At 43.1% G+C, this 25,028-nt stretch overlaps 1 protein-coding gene across 5 annotated transcripts in view; it reads left to right on the forward strand.

Moving 5' to 3' along the window:
• dennd4c.L (DENN domain containing 4C L homeolog) overlaps positions 1-23,897 on the forward strand; it is a 73,970-nt gene extending 50,073 nt beyond the window's left edge. For all 5 annotated transcript variants that reach the window (XM_018257394.2, XM_018257432.2, XM_018257414.2 and 2 more), the window contains 8 exons: positions 9,496-9,671; positions 10,359-10,541; positions 17,329-17,515; positions 17,778-18,023; positions 18,566-18,683; positions 19,893-20,046; positions 20,194-20,258; positions 21,650-23,897. In XM_018257394.2, coding sequence (XP_018112883.2) covers positions 9,496-9,671; positions 10,359-10,541; positions 17,329-17,515; positions 17,778-18,023; positions 18,566-18,683; positions 19,893-20,046; positions 20,194-20,258; positions 21,650-21,786 — 1,266 coding nt within the window. In that variant the 3' untranslated portion in view covers positions 21,787-23,897. The remainder of the gene's footprint in view (positions 1-9,495; positions 9,672-10,358; positions 10,542-17,328; positions 17,516-17,777; positions 18,024-18,565; positions 18,684-19,892; positions 20,047-20,193; positions 20,259-21,649) is intronic.
• The last annotated feature ends 1,131 nt before the right edge of the window (positions 23,898-25,028 follow it).

The following is a 25,028-nucleotide window of genomic DNA, read 5'->3' on the forward strand; positions in this document are numbered from 1 at the left end:
AGAGTAACCACAAACATTGGCAGTTAATATAAAAACAAATAAAAACCAGGTATCTGCATCCAGACCAGAAATGTGCCCCAACCAGCCCTGCTCAGAGCCAATCCAATATAGAGAGACAGCATAAAACTGATAACTCTCAAATAGGGAGTTTATTTTACCAGGGAAAATACCATAGCAATGTCTGTTTACTATAACAGAGCCTAAGCAAGGATACATATACCATGTATTCCATGCACTAAGGCAGTACCAGTTGCCATAAGTAAAGCTTTCACATTCCCCTTTAAGAAATAGAACAGTAAAATAAAAATTAAAAAGTCATTATCATGATATATGTCTCAATAAGATGGTAAGAGTAATATTGCAGCAGAACAGGAAACACATTAGTTAAGCACCATAACCCCACACCTATTGCCCATACCCAAGGCTTCTTCGGCAGTGACATCATCAGTAAATGGCCTGCATAAAAAGGCACTCTACTCATAAAGGCAAAATATAATTGGTTACAACCAATGTCAATCACCAGTTTGTTTCTTAAAAATCTAAAGCATCAATAGTGTATACTATGTGTTTACCTGTTACATTAAAGCAACGCTGTCCAACTTCTGTGGTACTGAGGGCCGGAATTTTATTATTTAAATTATGCCTAAATGCCTCCTCATCCCCTGTGGATAACACAGCATGCCCCCCCCCCCCCCAGCATATGAGTAAGCAACTTTCTCTGTCGTCTTAGGGGGACACAGGGACCGATGGGGTTAAGCTCCATCCTCCAGGAGGCAGGACACTTGAAGTAATTAAAGGGGCGTGGCCAACGGGCTTTACCCCTCACACTGTACATTCCTATTCAGTTTTTTAAGTGTCCTGCTACCGGGAGGCTGGATCTGCGTTTGACGCTACGTTCAGCTCTGTCTGATACCCGGGGTGAGGCCGAAAAAGCAGGGTTACCTGTTTTTTGTATAGGCAGCCCCCTACGTGGTGATACACACCGGGGTCATTCTCTAGCATAAAGCTATACAGACCACCTAGACGTTGCCTGTACTGCAGAAACCAGTGCAGAGGGTCTAGCCGGTGTGGGGGGAAAGGTAAGTGGCATTTTACCTGTTAACAGGAACGTTGCCTAACCTTGGTTTCCCCCCCATTGCCCCCCCCCCTCCACCTCCCCCCCTGACCTCCACCGACGCTGCCCTTCTGGGGTGCTGGCCACAGTATCCGCTCTATAGCCTGTGTGTGTTGGGCGCATGGTCCGTCTTCTGTGTGAGAGGATGGAAGCGCTGCAGTTACTTGCGCTGAGCCGGGAGCGCCTGAGAGTGGAACGCATATGCGTTCCACCTTCTGATTCTCCGGTGGTCATCTTTTTTCGGCGCGAATTAAAGCGCTGGTGCGCATGCGCGCACGTATTGGAACGCATACATGCGTTCCAGGCGGCCATTTTATAGCATACAGCGCAACGATAAGCACGCTACTGACAGGCTCTCCAAGAGAAACACTATCTGTGATCTTCTGGCGATACCCCACACACTATACCTTCATATATAACATGGCAGAAGGTAGGCCAGTGGGAATATTCACGAGGTCGGGGGGGAAGGTCCCTACTTCAGCACAGGTGAGATACCTTGCTTGTACAAATTGTCAGAATAAGTTCTCAGGGGGCCAGGGGGAGTCGCTGTGCAGGTCTTGCACTCAGGGGCAGGGTGCAGCCAGCGCCTCAGGGAGTATTCCACCGGCACAAGTGGAAAATTCTCCTAGAAGTGACACAGAGGAACCAAATCCTAGAGTTCCAGTTGAACCTCCGCCCCCTCTATGGGCTGTTCAATTGTCCCAATCCCTAGCATCTCTACAGGGGTTACCTGCCATTGCAGACAACCTAGGAAAGGCTCTAGTCAGACTTAGTCACAAATCCAGTACTAAACGCAAACGGTCAGATGACACAAAAGATGATGATGTCAATTCTACTAGATCTGATGAGTCATCTCCTGAGCGACAATTATTTCATTCTGAAGGTGAAATTGATTCTTCTGGGGCTTCTTCTATGGGTGAGGAAGACTATCAGGATGAGGGCAGAGACCGTGAAAATTTACACGATGTAGACAATATTATCAAGGGCGTGCTTGAGGTACTGAATATTTCTCAAAAGCCCAAACAGACTGATAACGCACCTACGCTATTTAAAAGACAGCATAAATCAACAGTATGCTTTCCAGAAAATGAGCAATTACAGAGTTTGATTCAGGAGGAGTGGAATTCCCCCGAACATAAATTTCAAGCTACCAAAAAATTCTCAGTCATATCCATTCCCAAAGGAATTGGTGGAAAAATGGTCTAACCCACCGGCAGTAGATGCTCCAGTGTCTAGACTTTCAAAATCCACCACTCTTCCAGTCACTGACTCGGCAGCATTCAAAGACCCTTCGGACAGAAGGCTCGAAGGTTTTCTAAGGGCAGTTTACACCTCTGCAGGGTCGACGTTGCGTCCCTGTTTGGCATCAGCATGGGTGTCCAGAGCTATTCAAGCATGGTCTGAGGGCCTAATTAAGGACATTCAGAATGGAACGTCCAGACAAGAATTGTTAACCTCTGCTCAAGCCATAGCTGAGGCCTCTAGTTATCTCTGTGATACCACTTTGGATACATCTCAAATTACGGCGCGCACTTCAGCTTTATCCATTGCAGCACGCAGAACACTGTGGCTCAAAAATTGGTCTGCGGACCTTAGTTCCAAAAAGTCACTAACTTCACTGCCCTTTAAAGGTCAACGTCTTTTTGGAGAAGAGCTGGAAAAGATCATCTCGCAAGCAACAGGGGGCAAGAGCACTTTCCTACCACAAGCCAAAAGCAGAGCGGCCGCTTCACATAGAAAGGGGAAATTTTTCGTGGCCACAGCGGCAGATATACAAGACGTAACAGTTCCCCTCAAAGATCTCACTTTCGACCTAAATCCAACGATAAAGGTCAGCCAACCTGGAAGACCAATAGACCTCACAACAAGCCCTCAGGAGATAAGCCCACGTCAGTCTGACGGGGCACTCCCTCCGGAATCGTTGGACTGGATAGGGGGCAAGTTACTTCGATTCCGGGAGGAATGGACCCGGCATTCTACGGATGCTTGGGTCAAAGAAATTGTGACGGAAGGATATCATCTAGACTTCACAACTGTTCCACCCAGGAGGTTCCTCATGTCCAGAGTACCCCACAACCCCCAGAAGGCAAAAGCCTTTCTACAGTGTATAGACAAGATGGAGAGATCCGGAGTTGTAGTTCCAGTACCCTACACGGAGAGATTCTCAGGGTTTTACTCCAACCTGTTTACAGTACCAAAGAAGGATGGGGGACTACGACCAGTACTAGATCTCAAGGGTCTCAACAAATTCATTCGGTCGATACGCTTCAAGATGGAAACGTTGAGGTCTGTAATTCGGGGGATGGAACAGGGTCAACTGATGATGTCCTTAGACATCAAAGATGCCTACCTACATGTACCGATTTGGCCTCCTCATCAATGTTATCTCCGATTCGCATTCAAAAACAAGCACTATCAGTTCGTGGCGCTTCCGTTCGGACTATCGTCCGCCCCCAGAGTGTTCACGAAGTTAATGGCTGTAACAGCGGCCACGTTGAGGCTACAAGGGATTTCAGTGACCCCCTACTTGGACGATCTCCTCCTGAAGGCCAGATCAGAGATGAGGGCCAAGGAGGATTTACAGAAGGCGGTACAGTTGTTACAGGACTTCGGATGGACCATCAACTGGTCGAAGTCCAATCCCCACCCCAGCCACAACATGTTGTTTCTGGGCCTGGAATTCAACACGATTTCGCAGACTGTAAGTCTACCCGCAGAAAAACAGATCAGGATCAGGGATCAGGTGCGGTCACTCTTATCCAGCCAATGGATAACGGTGCACAGGGCAATGCAAGTTTTAGGGACGATGGTGTCGGCCATCGAGGCGGTACCTTTCGCACAAATACACCTTCGACCGCTTCAAGCAAGCATTCTTGCTTCATGGAAAGGGGGTCCGCTATCTCGACTCCTTTCATTATCACAACCGACAAAGAAAGCATTGCGGTGGTGGCTGAGTCCGAAGAACCTAGCAGTAGGTCAATCCTGGGCAACTCCGAACTGGGTTGTGATATCAACGGATGCCAGTCTTCAGGGATGGGGTACGACTTGCTACAATCAGTCAGCACAAGGTCTATGGTCTCCCGAGGAATCCAGACTATCGATAAATATCCTAGAACTAAGAGCAGTAAAGCTAGCCCTAGCTCAATGGACGAGACAACTCGCAGAAAAACCAATACGCATTCAAAGCGACAACGCTACAACGGTAGCGTACATAAACCGTCAGGGAGGCACGAGAAGTCGGGCAGCACTGACGGAAGCAAGACAAATTCTACACTGGGCAGAGATCAATTCAGTACAGCTATCTGCAATTCACATTCCGGGAATATCCAATACAAAGGCAGACTTCCTCAGTCGAAATCATCTGGATCCAGGGGAATGGGAACTACACCCAGAAGTGTTCGAACAACTCACGAATCAATGGGGCATTCCCAGCATAGACCTAATGGCTTCCAGAAGCAACCGAAAATTAACAAGGTTTTTCGCCCGCTACAGGGATCCGTTGGCACTGGGGGTGGATGCCATGACCCAGCACTGGAATTTCAATCTAGCTTATGTATTCCCTCCACTTCCTATGCTACCGAGAGTGCTCAAAAAGATCAAACAATCTCAATTGACGGTAATTGTGGTAGCACCATACTGGCCTCGGAGAACGTGGTTCACCGATCTACGGGAAATGTCAATCGCTCAGCCAGTTCGGCTGGAGTCCAGACCAGATCTTCTGCAGCAGGGGCCCATAACACACCACAACCCCGGACTGTTCTCTTTGACGGGATGGCTGTTGAGATTTCCATCTGGAAGAGCCAAGGATTAGCTGAAGAGGTCATACCTACCATGTTGAAGGCTAGAAAAGCATCTTCGTCCAGGTCTTACCACAGAGTTTGGCACTCGTACTACAATTGGTGTAAGGAGTCAGACTTTCCTTTCCTTGAACTACAGTTACCACGAATACTTTCTTTTCTGCAACAAGGATTAAAAATGGGCCTCAAGCTTAGCTCCTTAAAGGTTCAAGTGTCGGCTCTGTCAATCCTCTTTCAATCTCGCCTAGCGAATGAAGATATTATACGCATGTTTCTGCAAGGAGTGGCACACATCATGCCACCATTCCGCCCACCCGTGGCAGGCTGGGACCTCAATCTAGTGCTGGAAGCATTGCTCGATCCACCGTTTGAACCATTAAGTTCAGTCTCTGATACATGGATTACTTATAAGGTGGTTTTTCTGGTGGCAATTTCATCTACTAGAAGAGTATCGGAACTTAGCGCCCTTTCATGTGAACCTCCATACTTGATATTCCATAAAGATAAAGCTGTTCTCGGAACGGTACCGACGTTCTTGCCCAAGGTTGTTTCTGCCTTTCATGTGAACCAAGAAATCGTAGTTCCTTCTCTCTGTCCAGATCCGAAGAATGATAAGGAACGCCGACTACACAAGTTAGATGTTGTCAGAGCATTGCGATGGTATATTGATCGTTCCAAATCCTTTCGGAAATCCCCAGCTCTGTTCGTTCTTCCATCTGGTCCCCGCAGGGGTCAGCCAGCTTCTAAGTCGGTCTTGTCTAGATGGATCAGAGAATCGATTAAGCAAGCTTATTCTGCAAAAGGAAGACCTCCTCCAGAGGGACTCAGGGCTCACTCTACCAGAGCGGTGGGTGCTTCCTGGGCATGGCGTAACTCAGCTTCCTTAGAGCAAATCTGTAAGGCGGCTACCTGGTCCTCTACTCATACATTTGCCAAATTTTACAAAGTCGACACATATTCTTCCGCCGAAGCTTCTCTTGGACGGATGGTGTTGCAATCCGTAATCAAATAAATTCATATATGTATATACAGCTCGCTCCCACCCTGCTGTTGTTGGGACTGCTTTGTTAAGTCCCCATCGGTCCCTGTGTCCCCCTAAGACGACAGAGAAAACAGGATTTTTGTTACTCACCGTTAAATCTGTTTCTCTGTAGTCGAAAGGGGGACACAGGGCTTCCCGCCTCGGCGAGCTGGTGACCGCTTGGTCACGTTTGAATAGTTCCTTGGTTTACTTTCTGTCTGTTTATAGTTTTAATACTTACGTTAGCAGCTTTGGAACAAACTGAATAGGAATGTACAGTGTGAGGGGTAAAGCCCGTTGGCCACGCCCCTTTAATTTCTTCAAGTGTCCTGCCTCCTGGAGGATGGAGCTTAACCCCATCGGTCCCTGTGTCCCCCTTTCGACTACAGAGAAACAGATTTAACGGTGAGTAACAAAAATCCTGTTATTTCCAAATAGCAAACATACCCCCAGCACAAACCCTACCAAGCTCACGTCCCACAGGTAATGTAGGGCACAAACAGGGAGCATAGGGAAGGCAGGAAACAAGAAAACGTACCAGGACCACTCTAATGAACACTTCATACTGTGCTACATACAGTGACACAATGCTGGTGCCCCTTCAGCAGTTTGTATGAGGTGTGAACAGGTGAACAATGTGGGCACTTTCAATCTGATTACAGATTACAGTCTGAATTTGAGGTTTCAACAATGCAGGGGTCTGGTAATCTCAGTTCTGATGCCTTTTAAAGTTTACACAAGGAAAGTAGTCCCAGCAGGCAGACTTTCATGTGGGGGGGGGGGGGCTCACACAAGGGGGAGTCATGGGCCTCCAGTTGGACAGCACATGCAATGAGCACAAAACGTTTCTATCTAACATAAGGAAATCAATAAACATTAGGTAAGTTGATATCAGTCCCAAATTTACTTTGCCTCGGCTCCAAGTCCTCACATTTCTTGTAGGGATTCACCAAATCCAGGATTCAGCCTTTTTCAGCAGGATTTGCATATGCAAATTAGGGGTGGGAGGGAAATCATGTGACTTTTTGTCACAAAACAAGGAAGTAAAAAAAAATTCCCCTTCCCATCCCTAATTTGCATATATGGATTCGATATTCGGCCAAATCTTTCGCGAAGGATTCGGCCAAATCCAAAATAGTGGATTCGGTGGCTACTTTAACACTTGGAACCTTGATTAATAAAGATATACCGCCACCGTTTTTTTTTTTGTTTTTTTTTTAAGTCTCACACCATGTGATCCTAAACTCCTACAAGCAATTATGTACTCTCCAATATTTACTGTAAAAAATGTCCGGGAAATAAAAAATGTCTGTTATACTATACTATTAAACTGGCAGCAACAATAAGTGTATAATTGCTGCTGCTTATTTCCCATAATATTGTAAAAAAAGAAAGGAAAAGGGGGTATGATCAAAAACTTCACGTTTCAACATGGATATCAGTTCCTCAAGTCCTGCAGTTCATATATAATTGGAAGCAGTTACTGTATGAGGAAAATCACATATAGCATAGCCTGCTGCTAAAATTAGCCTCATGGCACACCAGGTGTTTGCTCCACCGACAGATTTCCATTGGTGGGGAAATGCATGTTGCTACTCAGGCTGCCTGCCATTGAGGTGACAGATGACTTTTGACAAATAAAAACACAAATTTTGGGCCAATATCTGCCAGTCTCCATCACACATTTATGTCTGTGACAGGCAGCGACGGGTGTCGAAAATACAAGTGTCAAATATATCATCAAAGCCAATGATTTGTGTGTCTTATATAGCTGTTGTGTGAAGGAAGTTACATAGTATATATTTACATAGTTAAATTAGGTTGAAAAAAGACAAAGTCCATCAAGTTCAACCCCTCCAAATGAAAACCCAGCATCCATACACACACCCCTCCCTACTTTTAATTACATTCTATATACCCATATCTATACTAAGTATAGAGCTTAGTATCACAATAGCCTTTGATATTATGTCTGTCCAAAAAATCATCCAAGCCATTCTTAAAGGCATTAACTGAATCAGCCATCACAACATCACCCGGCAGTGCATTCCACAACCTCACTGTCCTGACTGTGAAGAACCCCCTACGTTGCGTCAAATGAAAGTTCTTTTCTTCTAGTCTAAAGGGGTGGCCTCTGGTACGGTGATCCACTTTATGGGTAAAAAGGTCCCCTGCTATTTGTCTATAATGTCCTCTAATGTACTTGTAAAGTGTAATCATGTCCCCTCGCAAGCACCTCTTTTCCAGAGAAAACAACCCCAACCTTGACAGTCTACCCTCATAATTTAACTCTTCCGTCCCTCTAATCAATTGAGTTGCACGTCTCTGCACTCTCTCCAGCTCATTTATATCCCTCATAAGGACTGGAGTCCAAAACTGCACTGCATACTCCAGATGAGGCCTTACCAGGGACCTATAAAGAGGCATAATTATGTTTTCATCCCTTGAGTTAATGCCCTTTTTTATGCAAGACAGTACTTTATTTGCTTTAGTAGCCACAGAATGACACTGCCCAGAATTAGACAACGTGTTATCTACAAAGACCCCTAGATCCTTCTCATTTAAGGAAACGCCCAACACACTGCCATTTAGTGTATAACTTGCATTTATATTATTTTTGCCAAAGTGCATAACCTTGCATTTATCAACATTGAACCTCATTTTCCAGTTTGCTGCCCAGTTTTCAAATCAACAAATCACTCTGCAAAGTGGCAGCATCCTGCATGGAACCTATAGTTCTGCACAATTTAGTATCATCTGCAAAAATAGAAACAGTACTTTCAATGCCCACCTCCAGGTCATTAATAAACAAGTTGAAAAGCAAGGGACCTAGTACAGAGCCCTGCGGTACTCCACTAACAACACTGGTCCAATTAGAAAATGTTCCATTTACCACCACTCTTTGTAGTCTATCTTTTAGCCAGTTCTCTATCCAGGTACAAATACTATGTTCCAGGCCAACATTCCTTAATTTAACCAGTAACCTTTTGTGTGGCACTGTATCAAATGCTTTAGCAAAGCCTAAGTAAATCGCATCCACTGCCATCCCAGAATTGAGGTCTCTACTTACATTCTCATAAAAATAAATTAAGTTAGTCTGGCAAGATCTATTACGCATAAAACCATGCTGGCACAAACTCATAGTAATGTGATTTGCTATGAAGTCCAGTATCTTATCCTTTATTAACCATTCAAAATCTTTCCTACCACTGACGTCAGACTAACTGCCCTATAGTTTTGAGACTGAGAAAGGGATCCTTTTTTGAATAGAGGCACCACATTAGCAATTCGCCAGTCTCTCGGCACTATGCCAGATCTCAATGAATCTCAATGAAGTGATTTATATTTCATTGAACATGGATATTAAATGTATTTTAATAAGGTGTCAATATAATATATCACTACTTTGAATTGTTTACATAAAGATTTTGTTTTTGGCATTCAGTATCTCTGATTGTGGCAATTATGCTATTATTTCTTGGCTAGGTGTTTACTTATAAGCAATATTGTGTTACTATTTGAAACGAAACCTTTTAGTTCACACTTGCATCTTTGTTTCACAGGTCTTGATGTCCAGCTGCTCTCAATGCAGAGTTTGTGATGCACTTGTATATGATGAAGAGATAATGGCTGGATGGACTGCTGATGACTCAAACTTAAATACCACGTGTCCCTTCTGTAAAAACCCCTTTTTACCTCTTCTAAATATTGAGTTTAAAGACCTTCGTGGAACTGCGAGGTATGTATTTTTTACTTTTTGTTACATGCACAAGTGCTAGACCATAGCAGCAGGTAAACCAACTGTATACCTAATCATGAAGATAATTAATTGGCAGCCAAATAGAAATCTGGTTTGTGTATGCTCTGTGTAGAATATTAGAACTCCGTTTTTTCTGTAACCAAACCTCAGCAGTTCCAAATGTGGAAAAAACAAATCAGATCTCTAGCCATACGGCTTCTTTCGTATAATGTCTACAATACAGACCAGATCTGATGTTATAAAAATGATGATCTTTATTTATACATATAATTATTCCTAAAGTAATACTTATTTGTTGAGAAACGTTTCCAAGAAGTATAAGGAGGGCTCAGTGTTCTATTTAATTCATGGGTAATACTGCTTTTCTGAATGTATTATGTCATTATTTGCATCAAGACCTTAAAAAAACAGATGAAAAAGTTTGTTCATTGGTTGTTTGTATTATCTTTTCTTTGCTCTCCCATAATTGTCATAAAGGGGAACTAAAGCCTAAAAATATATATGGCTAGAAACTGTGTTTTATATACTTACTGTACCAGCCAACAAGTTCAGTAGTCTCAATATTCATGATCTGGGCCTGAACTTGCTGGCTTATATAATAAAATATGAAAATGACATCTAATCTCCATACAGCACTATTTCAATAAGCACATTCCTTTGCTTCAGCTTTTTTCTCAAACCAAGCAACTCAGGAGACAGTCTTCATGGCAGTAACGTCCGGGTAATGGCAGATTCATCAGAGCATAAAGTGCAATCAAACACTACAGCCAGTGACCTGATCAGTCTCGGGGAATCTTCCACTACTCCCCACACCACAGCAGAGGAAAGTAATACAGGCACTGAGCAGAGGTAACTGACACCCAAACTAACTAGAAAACAAAAATGTCCAATAACAATTTGCTTCTAATAATAACTGAGGAATTTGCATAAATAAAGTGTATTGCTTATCAAGTTAAAGTGGCTCTGTTGTCAGAAAGTGTTTTATTTACACTGGAAACTGGAAGGAGGAATTAAAGGAGAAGGAAAGTTAAAATTACTGGGGGTTGCCAAATATTGAACATCCCCAGTCATTTTAACAGATTACCTGATACCCTGGTGCTCCTATTAGCAGAAAACTGCTCCAAGACAGGTTACTTCTATGCAAATACAGTGGAGCAATATTCTTCTTTCTTCTATTGCCCTGGGCCGACGCATGCACAGTAGAGTGAAAAAAAAAAAAGCCTTTTCATTCTACTGCGCATGCACACCTACCTAAAAGAACTGGAAGAAGATTGCTCTGTGGTGCTTGCACAATAGTACTTGGGCTGATACCCTTTTTCTGATAACTGCAACACCAGCCCAGGTTATTAAATGATTCTAAACACTGGGAAGTTCCTGGGCCAAAAATGCCTCTTTCCACATTTCAGGCAATCCCCATTGATCACCGCAGTGATTCCAATGCAAGTGAAGGGGCAGGTATTGTCAGGCAATTCTATGTCCGCAGGAGAGGAGATTTCCCAGCTTGTTGATGAAGCACCCCATGTGTTAGGGCCCTTAAGCATTTAGACATTTATTCAGCACTAATTGAAAAATATTAAGCATTAATAAATACATCAGCCTCTAACATTCTGGATTCCATTAGGTTTAGAACAGGCATTAGTAAGTGCAAAAATAAACAATGACCTATTAGAAGTTCATAACGGAGTGCTTATGAAAATAATATATAGAACATATTTTTAATGCCTATTAATTTGACCCAGTCTTGAATTAGAAGCAGTATGCCAAAACTCTCTTGAGAGCAGGTTTTAAGCTCTCTGCTGTGCTGATTTGGGGTACTAGTACACTACCTAACTGTTCCAATACCTGTATTTTGCCCCTTCAGCAAAGACGAATACATCCATGTCCCATTTAAAAAATGTTTATACATCTGGCAGTAAGCACTAATATCTTTTTTTCTCTGTCGTCTTAGGGGGACACAGGGACCGATGGGGTTAAGCTCCATCCTCCAGGAGGCAGGACACTTGAATAGTAATTAAGGGGCGTGGCCATCGGGCTTTACCCCTCACACTGTACATTCCTATTCAGTTTTTTAAGTGTCCTGCTACCGGGAGGTTGGATCTGCGTTTGACGCTACGTTCAGCTCTGTCTGATTCCCGGGGTGAGGCCAAAAAAGCAGGGTTACCTGCTTTTTATATAGGCAGCCCCCTACGAGGTGCAACACACCGGGGTCATTATCTAGCCTGAAGCTATACAGACCACCTAGACGTTGCCTGTGCTGCAGAAACCAGTGCAGAGGGTCTAGCCGGTGTGGGGGGAAGGGTAAGTGGCATTATGCCTGTAAAAAGGAACGTTGCCTAACTTTTGGTTTCCCCCCCATTACCCCCCCCCCCTGACCTCCGCTGACGCTGCCTCTCTGGGGTGCTGGCCGCAGTCTCCAGCCTCTGAGTGTTAGGCGCATGGACCGTGCGCTGTGTGAAGGGCTGGAAGCGCCGGTTGTGCAGCCTGCCTTGCGCTGAGTCTGGGATCGCGTGAGAGTGGAACGCATGTGCGTTCCACCTCCTGATCCTCCGGCGGCCATCTTCTTTCGGCGCGAAGTAAAGCACTGGTGCGCATGCACGCACGTATTGGAACGCATACGTGCGTTCCAGGCGGCCATTTTACAGCAGGTCTGTTGCAGCGCAACGAACAGGCACACTACAGAGGTTCTTCAAAGAGAAATTCAGTCTCTGTGACCTTCTGGCGATACCCCACACACTATACCTACTTCTAAAACATGGCAGAAGGTAGGCCAGTGGGAATATTCACGAGGTCTGGGGGGAAGGTCCCTGCTTCAGCACAGGTGAGGTACCTTGCTTGTACTAATTGTCAGCTAAAGTTTTCAGGGGGCCAGGGGGAGTCGCTGTGCAGGTCTTGCACGCAGGGGCAGGGGGCAGCCAGCGCCTCAGGGAGTATCCCACCGGCACAAGTGGAAAATTCTCCTAGAAGTGACACAGAGGAGCCAAACTCCAGAGTTCCAGTTGAACCTCCGCCCCCTCTATGGGCTGTTCAATTGTCCCAATCCCTAGCATCTCTACAGGGGTTACCTGCCATTGCAGACAACCTAGGAATGGCTCTAGTTAGACTCAGTCACAAATCCAGTGCTAAACGCAAACGGTTAGATGACACAAAAGATGATGATGTCAACCCTACTAGGTCCGATGAGTCATCTCCTGAGTGAGTTATTCCACTCCGAAGGTGAAATTGCTTCTTCTGGGTCTTCTTCTATGGATGAGGAAGACTATCAGGATGAGGGCAGAGACCGTGAAAATTTGCACGATGTAGACAATATTATCAAGGGGGTGCTTGAGGTACTGAATATTTCACAGAAGCCCAAACAGACGGATAACGCACCTACCCTATTTAAAAGACAGCATAAATCATCAGTATGCTTTCCAGAAAATGAGCAATTGCAGAGTTTGATTCAGGATGAGTGGAATTCCCCCGAACATAAATTTCAAGCAACCAAGAAATTTTCAAAGTCATATCCATTCCCAAAGGAATTGGTGGAAAAATGGTCTAACCCACCGGCAGTAGATGCTCCAGTGTCTAGACTTTCAAAGTCCACCACTCTTCCAGTCACTGACTCGGCAGCATTCAAAGATCCTTCAGATAGACGTTGCGTCCCTGTTTGGCATCAGCATGGGTGTCAAGAGCTATTCAAGCATGGTCAGAGGCCCTAATTAAAGACATTCAGAATGGAACGTCCAGACAAGAATTGTTAACTTCTGCTCAAGCCATAGCGGAGGCTTCTAGTTATCTTTGCGATACCACTCTGGATACATCTCAAATTACGGCGCGCACTTCAGCATTATCCATAGCAGCGCGCAGAACACTGTGGCTCAAAAATTGGTCTGCGGACCTTAGTTCCAAGAAGTCACTAACTTTAAAAGTCACAACTTTAAAGGTCAACGACTATTTGGAGAAGAGCTGGAAAAGATCATCTCGCAGGCAACAGGGGGCAAGAGCACCTTCCTACCACAGGTCAAAAGCAGAGCGGCCTCTTCACATAGAAAGGGAAAAAATTTTCGTGGCCAAAGCGGCAGATATACAAGACGAAACAGTTCCCCACAAAGATCTCATTTTCGACCTAAATCCAACGATAAAGGTCGGCCAACCTGGAAGACCAATAGACCTCACAACAAGCCCTCAGGAGAGAAGCCCACGTCAGTCTGACGGGGCACTCCCTCCGGAATCGTTGGACTGGATAGGGGGCAAGTTACTTAGATTCCGGGAGGAATGGACTCGGCATTCTACGGAGGCATGGGTCAAAGAAATTGTGACAGAAGGATACCATCTAGACTTCACAACTGTTCCAGCCAGGAGATTTCTCATGTCCAGAGTACCCCACAATCCCCAGAAGGCAAAAGCCTTTCTACAGTGTATAGACAAGATGGAGAGAACCGGAGTTATAATTCCAGTACCCTACACGGAGAGATTCTCAGGTTTTTACTCCAACCTGTTTACAGTCCCAAAGAAGGATGGGGGGCCTCAGGCCAGTACTCGATCTCAAGAGTCTCAACAAATTCATTCGTTCAATACGCTTCAAGATGGAAACGTTGAGGTCTGTAATTCGGGGGATGGAACAGGGTCAACTGCTGATGTCTTTGGATATCAAAGATGCGTGCCTACATGTACCGATTTGGCCTCCTCATTAATGTTATCTCCGCTTTGCATTCAAAAACAAGCACTATCAGTTTGTGGCACTTCCGTTCGGACTGTCGTCTGCCCCCAGAGTGTTCACAAAGTTAATGGCTGTAACGGCAGCCACGTTGAGACTACAAAGGAATTTCAGTGACTCCCTACCTGGACGATCTTCTCTTGAAGGCCAGATCAGAGATGAGGGCCAAGGAGGATCTACAGAAGGCGGTACAGTTGTTACAGAACTTCGGATGGCCCATCAACTGGTCGAAGTCCAATCCCCACCCCAGCCACAACATGTTATTCCTAGGCCTGGAATTCGACACGATTTCGCAGACTGTAAGTCTGCCCACAGAAAAACAGATCAGGATCAGAGATCAGGTTCGGTCACTATTATCCAACCAATGGATAACAATGCACAGGGCAATGCAAGTTTTAGGGACAATGGTGTCGGCCATCGAGGCAGTACCTTTCACACAAATAAACTTTCGACCGCTTCAAGCCAGCATTCTTGCTTCATGGAAAGGGGGATCACTATCTCGACTCCTCTCCTTATCGCAACCGACAAAGAAGGCATTACGGTGGTGGCTGAGACCGAAAAACCTAGCCATGGGTCAGTCATGGGCAACCCCGGACTGGGTTGTGATATCAACGGATGCCAGTCTTCAGGGATGGGGTGCAACTTGCTACAATCAGTCAGCACAGGGTCAATGGTCTCCCGAGGAATCCAGACTATCGATAAATATCCTAGAACTAAGAGCAGTAAAGCTAGCCCTAGTTCAATGGACGAGACAGCTCGCAGAAAAACCAATACGCATTCAAAGCGACAACGCTACAACGGTAGCGTATATAAACCGTCAGGGAGGAACGAGAAGTCGGGCAGCACTGACGGAAGCCAGACAAATCCTACACTGGGCAGAGATCAATTCAGTAAAGTTATCTGCAATACACATTCCGGGAATATCCAACACAAAGGCAGACTTCCTCAGTCGAAATCAACTGGATCCAGGGGAATGGGAGCTACATCCAGAAGCATTCGAACAACTCACGAATCAATGGGGCATTCCCAGCATAGATCTAATGGCTTCCAGAAACAACCGAAAAGTAACAAGATTTTTCGCCCGCTACAGAGATCCGTTGGCACTGGGGGTGGATGCCATGACCCAGCACTGGCAGTTCAATCTAGCGTATGTCTTCCCTCCACTTCCTATGCTACCGAGAGTGCTCAAAAAGATCAAACAATCTCAATCGACAGTAATTGTGGTAGCACCATACTGGCCTCGGAGAACTTGGTTCACCGATCTGCAGGAAATGTCAATCGCTCAGCCGGTTCGGCTGGAATACAGACCAGATCTTCTGCAGCAGGGGCCCATAACACACCACAACCCCGGACTGTTCTCTTTGACGGGATGGCTGTTGAGATTTCCATCTGGAAGAGTCAAAGACTAGATGAAGAGGTCATACCTACCATGCTAAGGGCTAGAAAAGCATCTTCATCCAGGTCTTATCACAGAGTTTGGCACTCTTACTACAATTGGTGTAAGGAGTCAGACTTTCCTTTCCTTGAATTACAGTTACCACGAATACTTTCTTTTCTGCAACAAGGATTACAAATGGGCCTCAAGCTTAGCTCTCTTAAGGACAGGTCGGCCCTGTCAATTCTCTTTCAATCTCGCCTAGCGAATGAAGACATTATACGCACGTTTCTGCAAGGAGTAGCACACATCATGCCACCATTCCACCCACCTGTGGCAGGCTGGGATCTCAATCTAGTGCTGGAAGCGTTGCTCGATCCACCGTTTGAACCATTAAGTTCAGTCTCTGATACATGGATTACTTATAAGGTGGTTTTTCTGGTGGCAATTTCATCTACCAGGAGAGTATCGGAACTTAGCGCTCTTTCGTGTGAACCTCCATACTTAATCTTCCATAAAGATAAAGCTGTTCTCAGAACGGTGCCGACATTCTTACCCAAGGTTGTTTCTGCCTTTCATGTGAACCAAGAAATTGTAGTTCCTTCTCTCTGTTCAGAACCTAAGAATGATAAGGAACGCCGACTACACAAGTTAGATGTTGTCAGAGCATTGCGATGGTATGTTGATCGATCCAAATCCTTTCGGAAATCTCCAGCTCTGTTCGTTATTCCATCTGGTCCCCGCAGGGGTCAGCCAGCTTCAAAGTCGGTCTTGTCTAGATGGATCAGAGAGTCGATTAAGCAAGCTTATTCTGCAAAAGGAAGACCTCCACCGGAGGGACTCAGGGCTCACTCTACTAGAACGGTGGGTGCCTCCTGGGCATGGCGTAACTCGGCTACCTGGTCCTCTACTCATACATTTTCTAAATTTTACAAAGTCGACACATATTCTTCCGCTGAAGCTTCACTTGGACGGAAGGTGTTGCATTCCGTAATCAAATAATTGTACTCCATATATGTATATACAGCTCGCTCCCACCCTGCTGTTGTTGGGACTGCTTTGTTAAGTCCCCATCGGTCCCTGTGTCCCCCTAAGACGACAGAGAAAACAGGATTTTTGTTACTCACCGTTAAATCTGTTTCTCTGTAGTCGAAAGGGGGACACGGCTTCCCGCCTCGGCGAGCTGTTGACCGCTTGGTCACGTTTGAATAGTTCCTTGGTTTACTTTCTGTCTGTTAATAGTTTTAATAATTACGTTAGCAGCTTTGGAACAAACTGAATAGGAATGTACAGTGTGAGGGGTAAACCCGATGGCCACGCCCCTTAATTAATATTCAAGTGTCCTGCCTCCTGGAGGATGGAGCTTAACCCCATCGGTCCCTGTGTCCCCCTTTCGACTACAGAGAAACAGATTTAACGGTGAGTAACAAAAATCCTGTTTTCCCAGAATGATCACTTTACAGGTCTAAACACTGTATTTGTGCAGAATTCTTTCAAGTAGTTCATCTGTCCCATAATGTTTACTACCCTATTAACAGAACTTTATTTTGTTTGTATTTTTAAAGTAATAGTGTCCAGGCTGAAGAAGATGGAACCATGATGGCTTCTAAGACAAACAACGCTACCAAGCGAGGAGCTTCATTGACTAGAAGTCACAGCGTAGGAGGGCCACTACAAAACATTGACTTATCCCAAAGGCCTTCCCATGGAATTTCCACTGTCAGTCTTCCCAACAGTCTGCAAGAAGCTGTGGTAGGTTCTCTTTGGATGCTATGAGCTTTACTATCCTTTATAGGAGGCCTAATATGCTGATTAATGTATTTAGAGTGTATCATGCCCTACCAGAACAGGTATCTTGTTAAAGACGCATATTCCACTAGCATCTTTGGAATTTTTTCATCTCTTCAAATGCCATAATTCCATAATCATTTTCTATGAAAAAACAACAAAAGCAACATCCATAATTGTACCCATTACAAATGAATATATTTTTTTCTCAATATTTTTAACCTAGGATCCTTTGGAGAAGCGGCACAACCCACTGCCTGTGTCCGTCCCTTACCTTAGTCCCCTTGTCCTGCGCAAGGAGCTGGAGTCTTTGCTGGAGAATGAGGGAGACCATGTCATATACACATCCACTTTTATTAACCAGCATCCTATTATCTTCTGGAACCTTGTTTGGTACTTCAGACGTTTGGACCTGCCTAGCAATTTGCCAGGACTCATCCTCTCCTCTGAGCACTGCAATGGAGGGGTGCAGGTACCTCTGTCTTATTTCTGGGGTTTTACGACAGTTATTTTGTAATATTTGATACTCATATGATGCTAGATTTTTTATTTACTATTGAGTTAACTAAAGTATTAACTTAATCAAATAAGGATATTGGTCTGATTCCTGACAGAATGACATCTAGACTGTTGCTTTAAATTAAAAAAGAGCTTACACTCTTGCTTGCATATGTGTTCATGCTGTGTTCAAGGGCATTGTGTGTAGACATTGCTGGGCTGTGTCAGGCAGATGGAACTGCACCATGAACAAAGCAACCTGAAGTAGCAGTATAGTTCTGAGTAGAGCTGCCACTTCTTCTCTCCGTAGGAAGCCATATACTATACATGTAAATCAATTGCACCTTGCCCATGCAGCAAGTTGATGAGCTGGCAGCTTCTATCGTACAGCCTATCTTATATCATTGCAGTCTACCAGAGCTCTACAGTGTAATTTGGGCAATATTGTTCAACAGTCACTTGATATATAGTTGTCTGTATGTGATCCACCGAACTGTTACCTTCTCTCATCTGCAGCTCCCGCTATCATCTCTAGCACAGGACAGCAAGCTGGTCTATATACAGCTGTTGTGGGACAACATAAATCTTCACCAGGAGCCTGGAGAGTCCTTATACAGCAAATTTAGAACTCTAGGTAAAAGCTTTGGCTGTTTTCTTTACTGTAAATTTTAAAGGGATACTGTCATGAGAAAACTGATTATTTTTTATAAAATTTTGAAATATGACATGGGGCTAGACATATTGTCAGTTTCCCAGGAACCCCCAGTCATGTAACTTGTGCTCTGATAGACTTTACTGCTGTACTGGAGTAATATCACTCCCTCCCTCCCCCCCCCCTCCCAGCAGCCTAACAACAGAACAATGGGAAGTTACTAGGGTTGCCCTTTTTTTTTTTCTTTTTTTTTTTAAATACCGGCCAGTGGTGGGGAGGGGGTAACTAAATGGGCGGAGCCGCGTGTAAATGGGCGGGATGTACTGTAAAAGGGGCTGGCCATGGGTGGGGCCCCATCGCAAGAGGGCTAGAAGACGAAGGAAAGGTAAGTTCTGTCATAGGGCCAAGGGCTTTTGTTAAGGGTATTACAAATTACCGGCAGCTACATTTCCAGTAAATTTGTAATCCCGGCCCTGGCAGGTGTTTTACCGACTAGGCCGGTAAAATACCGGCCGGGTGGCAACCCTAGAAGTTACTCAGATATCCTCTCCCTAAGATAACAGCTCTCTGGTAGATATAAGAACAGCACTAAACAGTAGTAAAAGTACAGGTCCCACTGCGCCTTCTTCAGTTACATTGAATAGGAGAAACAATAGCCTGTCAGAAAGCAGTTCCATAGTGCAGCCCTGGCTCTTTCTGAAAGCACTTGACCAGGCAAAATAACCTGAGATAGCACCTACATACCAATATTACATCAGGGATGAAATTTTATATGGTAGAGTGAATTATTTGCAGTGTAAACAGTGTACTTTAGAAATAAAAACGACACCATAAAAATCGTGACAGAATCCCTTTAAGTAATTGTGTACATTTCATGCTGTGTAACTACCGTCATTGGTGGGAAGTGGGAATATTGCACCGTTTTTATAATCGGTACACAAAGTCTGTGGAGCCTTGAAATACACAAATTCAGAACGAAAAGAGTTCAGATTTGCTTTAGCCAGGTACTTGGAAATCCTGCTGAATCCTTTAAATTAACCAAATTGAGTCGGTGCAAGTCAACTTTTAACTAGTACCTATTAAAAAGATAATATTGTATTGTTTCTAAAAAAATATTCTCACTTTTTTCCAAGACTGTATCATTTGGAAGCTTTATCACTTTTAACCTTAGTATCTCTGGTTCTTTCCAAGACAATATCAAGAAGAAGGGTTCTCCTATCCCACAAGATCAGCAAAGCATCAACAATTTATTGGAAAGCATCACACTCAGTATCCAGCATAATGATGTCCTAAGGCCCATCAGCCTGCTCCTGCAGAAAAGCAACTTAACTGGCAAGAGGCAAAGGTGAACATTTTAGAAGAAACAAAGAATATCTGTCCAACCCCAACCCTTGTCCAACACTTGGTTAAAACATATTAAAATGTATTTTTCTGCTCTACTAACAAAACATCATATGAATTAAAATAATAATTTTGTTCTTTTATTGCACAGGAGCTTGTATAGAGAAATCATGTACCTTTCTTTGGTGTCTCTCGGAAGAGAAAATATTGACATAGGTAAGAGGGTTCCTTACCAAGACCTGTAATAACTGAAGAATACAAAATAGCAATATTTAGAACTAATATAATTAACAAGTTTTATGTTATTGAAAGAGAATTAAGTTTTAGTTTCGAAAGCAATGAGCTTTGTGTTTGTGAGTAAAAAAAGAGTTACTAAAAAGTATTAAAACGGCATTGTAACATAATGAGTATCTTTGCTTCCCAGTGCTTGGGTTCTTAGGTTTGATTCCAGCCACAGCACAGTCTTCAAGAAGTTTGCACATTCTTCCCCGTTTTGGATGGTTTCCTCGACTACTCCAGTGTGATAGGGACACTATACTATAGTGTTAAAAACAGTTCCGAGGCTTAAGGTGGCCATACACATATACTGAAAAGACAGACTACATATGAGTGCACATAAATGTTCATGGCCACCTTCATTCAGGCTAACCTACCAATTGATCAGAACTGCTTGAAATGGAGAGGTGCCACAACTCTGTCCTAAAAAACAAAACAGTTTATTGAAATACACAAAAAGAAACAGGTTGAACATTAAGTAGCAGCAGTATATATGGTATTAGCGGTATTATAGCAGAAACAGGGTAGGCAATGCTGTAGAGTTCAGTTTGCACTACGTAGAGGGCTGGTACATTGGAACATATACAGTACCATGCAGTGAAACAGCATGGAGTGTGAAACCGCACCCTTGATGCTGCACATGGGATTATTTTTATTATTATTAAGGGCACACTGACCTCGTCATCTGCTTTGCCCAGTCTGCATTTTGTACACAGGCAGAGGAAAGCAGATCCGCTATCTTCTGCTCATTAGCATAGCCCCATTGACAGGCATGGTGTCACTCTTAAAGTGGACCTGTCACCCAGACATAAAAAGCTGTATAATAAAAGTCCTTATTATCCTTAAATTAAACATGAAATCCAAATTCTTTTTTTTATTAAAGCATACATAGCTTTTGTAAACTCGTTTAAAAATCTCAGCTGTCAATCAAATATTGCCTGCCCCTCCTCTATGCCTAGGCATAGAGGCGGGGCAAGCAATTACTTTCACTTTCCATTCAGCACTTTCTAGATATCATTGCATTCCCCACATTCCCCCAGTTCTCTTAACCATTTGATTGTGTAGCCAGGGCATGGACATCAGGTCCCCCATTCTGGTGCACAAACAAGATTCTGAGATGATACAAGGCTTGTCTTTATAACAGTGTCTACAAAATGTTTCCTGCATGCTTGCTATAATTATGAGTTCCCAGACTGATGGAAACAAGTTTTAAATAATATATACAGTGTAATTAAAGTTTGCTTGACTGACATGATAAAATAGGATTTGGAATACTTTTTTTGGGTGACGGGTCCACTTTAACAGGATCCATTATTGTTTTCTCATTACAGAGGCCTTTGACAATGAATATAGAATTGCTTACGAAAAACTCCCTCCTGAGATGCGGCAAAAAATGCATAAAATTGATCAGCCTCCGAGCAAGAAGATGGAGTGCTGCAGGAGTATCTTTGGAGCACCCCTAATTTAAGAGCAGATGTAGTCTTAAAAGGATTCTGGTTTTTCACTTGGATGGCTCAAGAGCTGTGTTTTGGGCTCTGAACTTAAAGTCATTGTATAGATCACAAGTTGCCTTTTATTTGATGTCAGTCTTATCCATGAATTTGGACAAGGCATTGCAAGGAAAATATTCAACGTGGGTGAGCCCTTTCCTGTTTATTTTATGCCACTTCCTCCTCTGAACAGAACCCCATTCAGGTGTCTAACTGGTGCCTGTTGCATGTAACGGGAAATCCAGTCCGCTGAAGAAAATGTTTAAGAACCATATTGCCTTTACAATGCAGATATACATGATTTTTGTTTATCCGGATGTCACAAAGAATGGTATAAGCAATACTTTTTAAAAACATTTGCTAATCAGTTCAATCCTGCCAAGGTTGCGCAGAGCAGTGGGATTGCAAGTGATTGGCAGAGGGCTTTTAAAGCATTTTTAAACCAGTTGTTTACACTCCTTGAGATACCGTGCCTTATATTAAGTCTGTTGCTCTTGATACAGGTATTTGACCAACTGCTTAATGCAGTCTTACCTTTTTAAAGGGAAATATGCCTTATTTACAGATAGGGCTCAATTTTACTTTATTTTCATGTAAAAAATTCATAAAAACATATGGGCTTAGGATATGAAACATATAATATCTTATGTACACATTTGTATTTATTGTGGGATGAGTGGGGCCTGCCATAATGTTATTTTGAAATAAAACTAGATTACCACACATAGTCTCCAAAGAAACAAGGTGCCAGTGCCCAGATCATAATAACTGCACAAAGTTTTGGTTGCTTTAACCTTCTAATAACATTAAGATACTTACATCAGACTCTAAAAGGAAAGCCATGCAAAGAGGAATATCGATAACTGTCTTCTAAAGATTGTATAACTGTCTGAAAAACACCCTCTCCTCATCTGCCCCCACTCAATATGCCATAGGCCCGCTATGATATCTTAAAATAACAACTGCAAACATGATTAAGGCATTGCTGAAGACACTCTGAATCCCAAGGTCTAGACAGATTACACAGACAAAAGATATAAACACTGACTATATTACATTACCATAGTAGATCTCATATGGTTAACCTGTTCCAGGCCTGTAAACGAGTCCAATGCACCTTATTCTGTTCATTTAACTTGCTGATTGAATTTTAGTTTCCCTTTATAAACGCAGGAAAATCTCTATATGAATTGCAGGAATCCGATTTTCTTTTTTCTTTTTGTTTTAATTTAGCTTTGGCCTGGTTTCTCTGTAGGAGTATGCAGATAAGCTGTGAATTCCATTATTGCTTTAGCCACATCTTTTAAACAATATACACTACATTCTTCATTTGATTCTAAGCAGGTGAGCCACTGCAGTCATTTTTAGCTGTGCAGTATAAAGCTTAAAGTGAATGTAAGTTCGGCTTCAGTGATTTAAAAATAATATAAAAAACAGAAAATCTCTTCCACATTGAATGGAAACATGGTGCTTAGCCATTGAGCCCTTATTGCTCATATGCTACCATGAAGTAAGCACAAATATTTGTTTGATTTGGTAGAGAATGCTTAACCAAAACACTTGGCCATTGATGGACTGTCCCAGTCTGGAGGTCTTTTATGTGGTGCAAGCATTTTCTTTCTTATAGAATTATGGGGTAGGACAGCTCAAGTTCAGAACATGCAAGAATGCAAAGAAGACTCTAATGCTTTTCCTTTTGGCTATGCCCTGCCAGTATATGTCTAACTGTGTGCCTCAATGAACCTTGTTGCAGTATCATAATTTATTTTCTTCAGATTTTTCTTCTTGGTAGTTATCAGAGGAAACGTTGCATTCATTTTTGAGTGTATATTGCCCCTTCTGAAAGCAAGGAGTCAGACTTTGCCATATTCCACATCCCAATGTTCTCTCTTGTACAGGACATGATTACTTAATACATCTTACGCCAATATCTCTCTATCTCTACAATAGAAACAAGATTAGTAATTACCCCCCATACTTTCATTGTATCTGTTTTATGAGTCAGGGCAACAAAAGCATTAAAGTACCCAATCTACAGATTTGTGAATTTTGAATTGAATTTTTTTTAATAAAATCTGCTTTCCCCCCAGTGTGGAAGTGCCTATTCATAGAGATGATCAAGACAATGTCTTGCATGGTAATGGCTAGAGAAATGGTAATGTGGACATTGTTGCTATTTCTTCAATGATTCTTATCTAGTGCCTTAAATGATAACTAAACCCTAAAAATGGCTAAAAATGCCATATTTTATATACTGAACTTATTGCATCAGCGTAAGGTTTCAGCTTGTCAATAGCAGCAATGATCCAGGACTTCAAACTTGTCACAGGGGGTCACCATCTTGGAATGTGTCTGTGACACTCACATGCTCAGTGGGCTCTGAGCAGCTGTTGAGAAGCTAAGCTTAAGGGTTGATGCAAATTATCAAGCAGAAAATTAGGTTTGTAATATAAGCTGATGCTACAGAGCTGAATTATGATGCTAATTGCACTGGTTTCTGTGCTGCCATGTAGTAATTATCTGTATTAATTACTAATCAGCCTTATATTGTGACATTTATATTCTACGTGTACTGTATATTTTGAGTGGGTCCCTAAGCTCAGTAACTAATAGCAGCACAGAGCATGCCTTTGAATGGCTGCCCCATTGCTACACAGCAGCTTATTTATATAAACAATAGAAGTGTTTCTGAAGCAAACAGCCGTTTTACCAGGCAGGGCAACACTGCATTATATTTTTATTACTTTAAAACAATTAAATTTTTTGACAATGTTCCTTTAAGCTTTAGTTTTCCTTTAAAGAAGGAAGCTGAAAAGTTATTGCATATGTCATTTGGACAGATTGCGGCCATTGCTGAATGCTATACTGTCCTCCCAGGAGCTAGAGGTTCTGCTCGAGTATGCTTTAGGTTGCATCAATTATAGAAATGCTATCATCATTTATTTGTGCCCAAAATAGCATTAAATACTTTCTAAATTGTATTTGTGGGTGATTCGCATGGATACATATTATGTCACTTCCACTTAATAGACAGCAGTCTAATCACGCTTATTAATTAGGATTCTAACATGAGAACCACCTTCACATCAGTGCTTAGGCCACTGCATCACTACGCTGCTTTAATAACAATAGAAGGGTGGGAGAAGAAGCTTATTCCATTGTACACTTAACATTTATATATGTTTTCTAAAATCATTGGGGGTCATTTATCAAAACTGGG

This window comes from Xenopus laevis, chromosome 1L, assembly GCF_017654675.1.
Source record: "Xenopus laevis strain J_2021 chromosome 1L, Xenopus_laevis_v10.1, whole genome shotgun sequence".
Lineage (NCBI taxonomy): Eukaryota > Metazoa > Chordata > Amphibia > Anura > Pipidae > Xenopus > Xenopus laevis.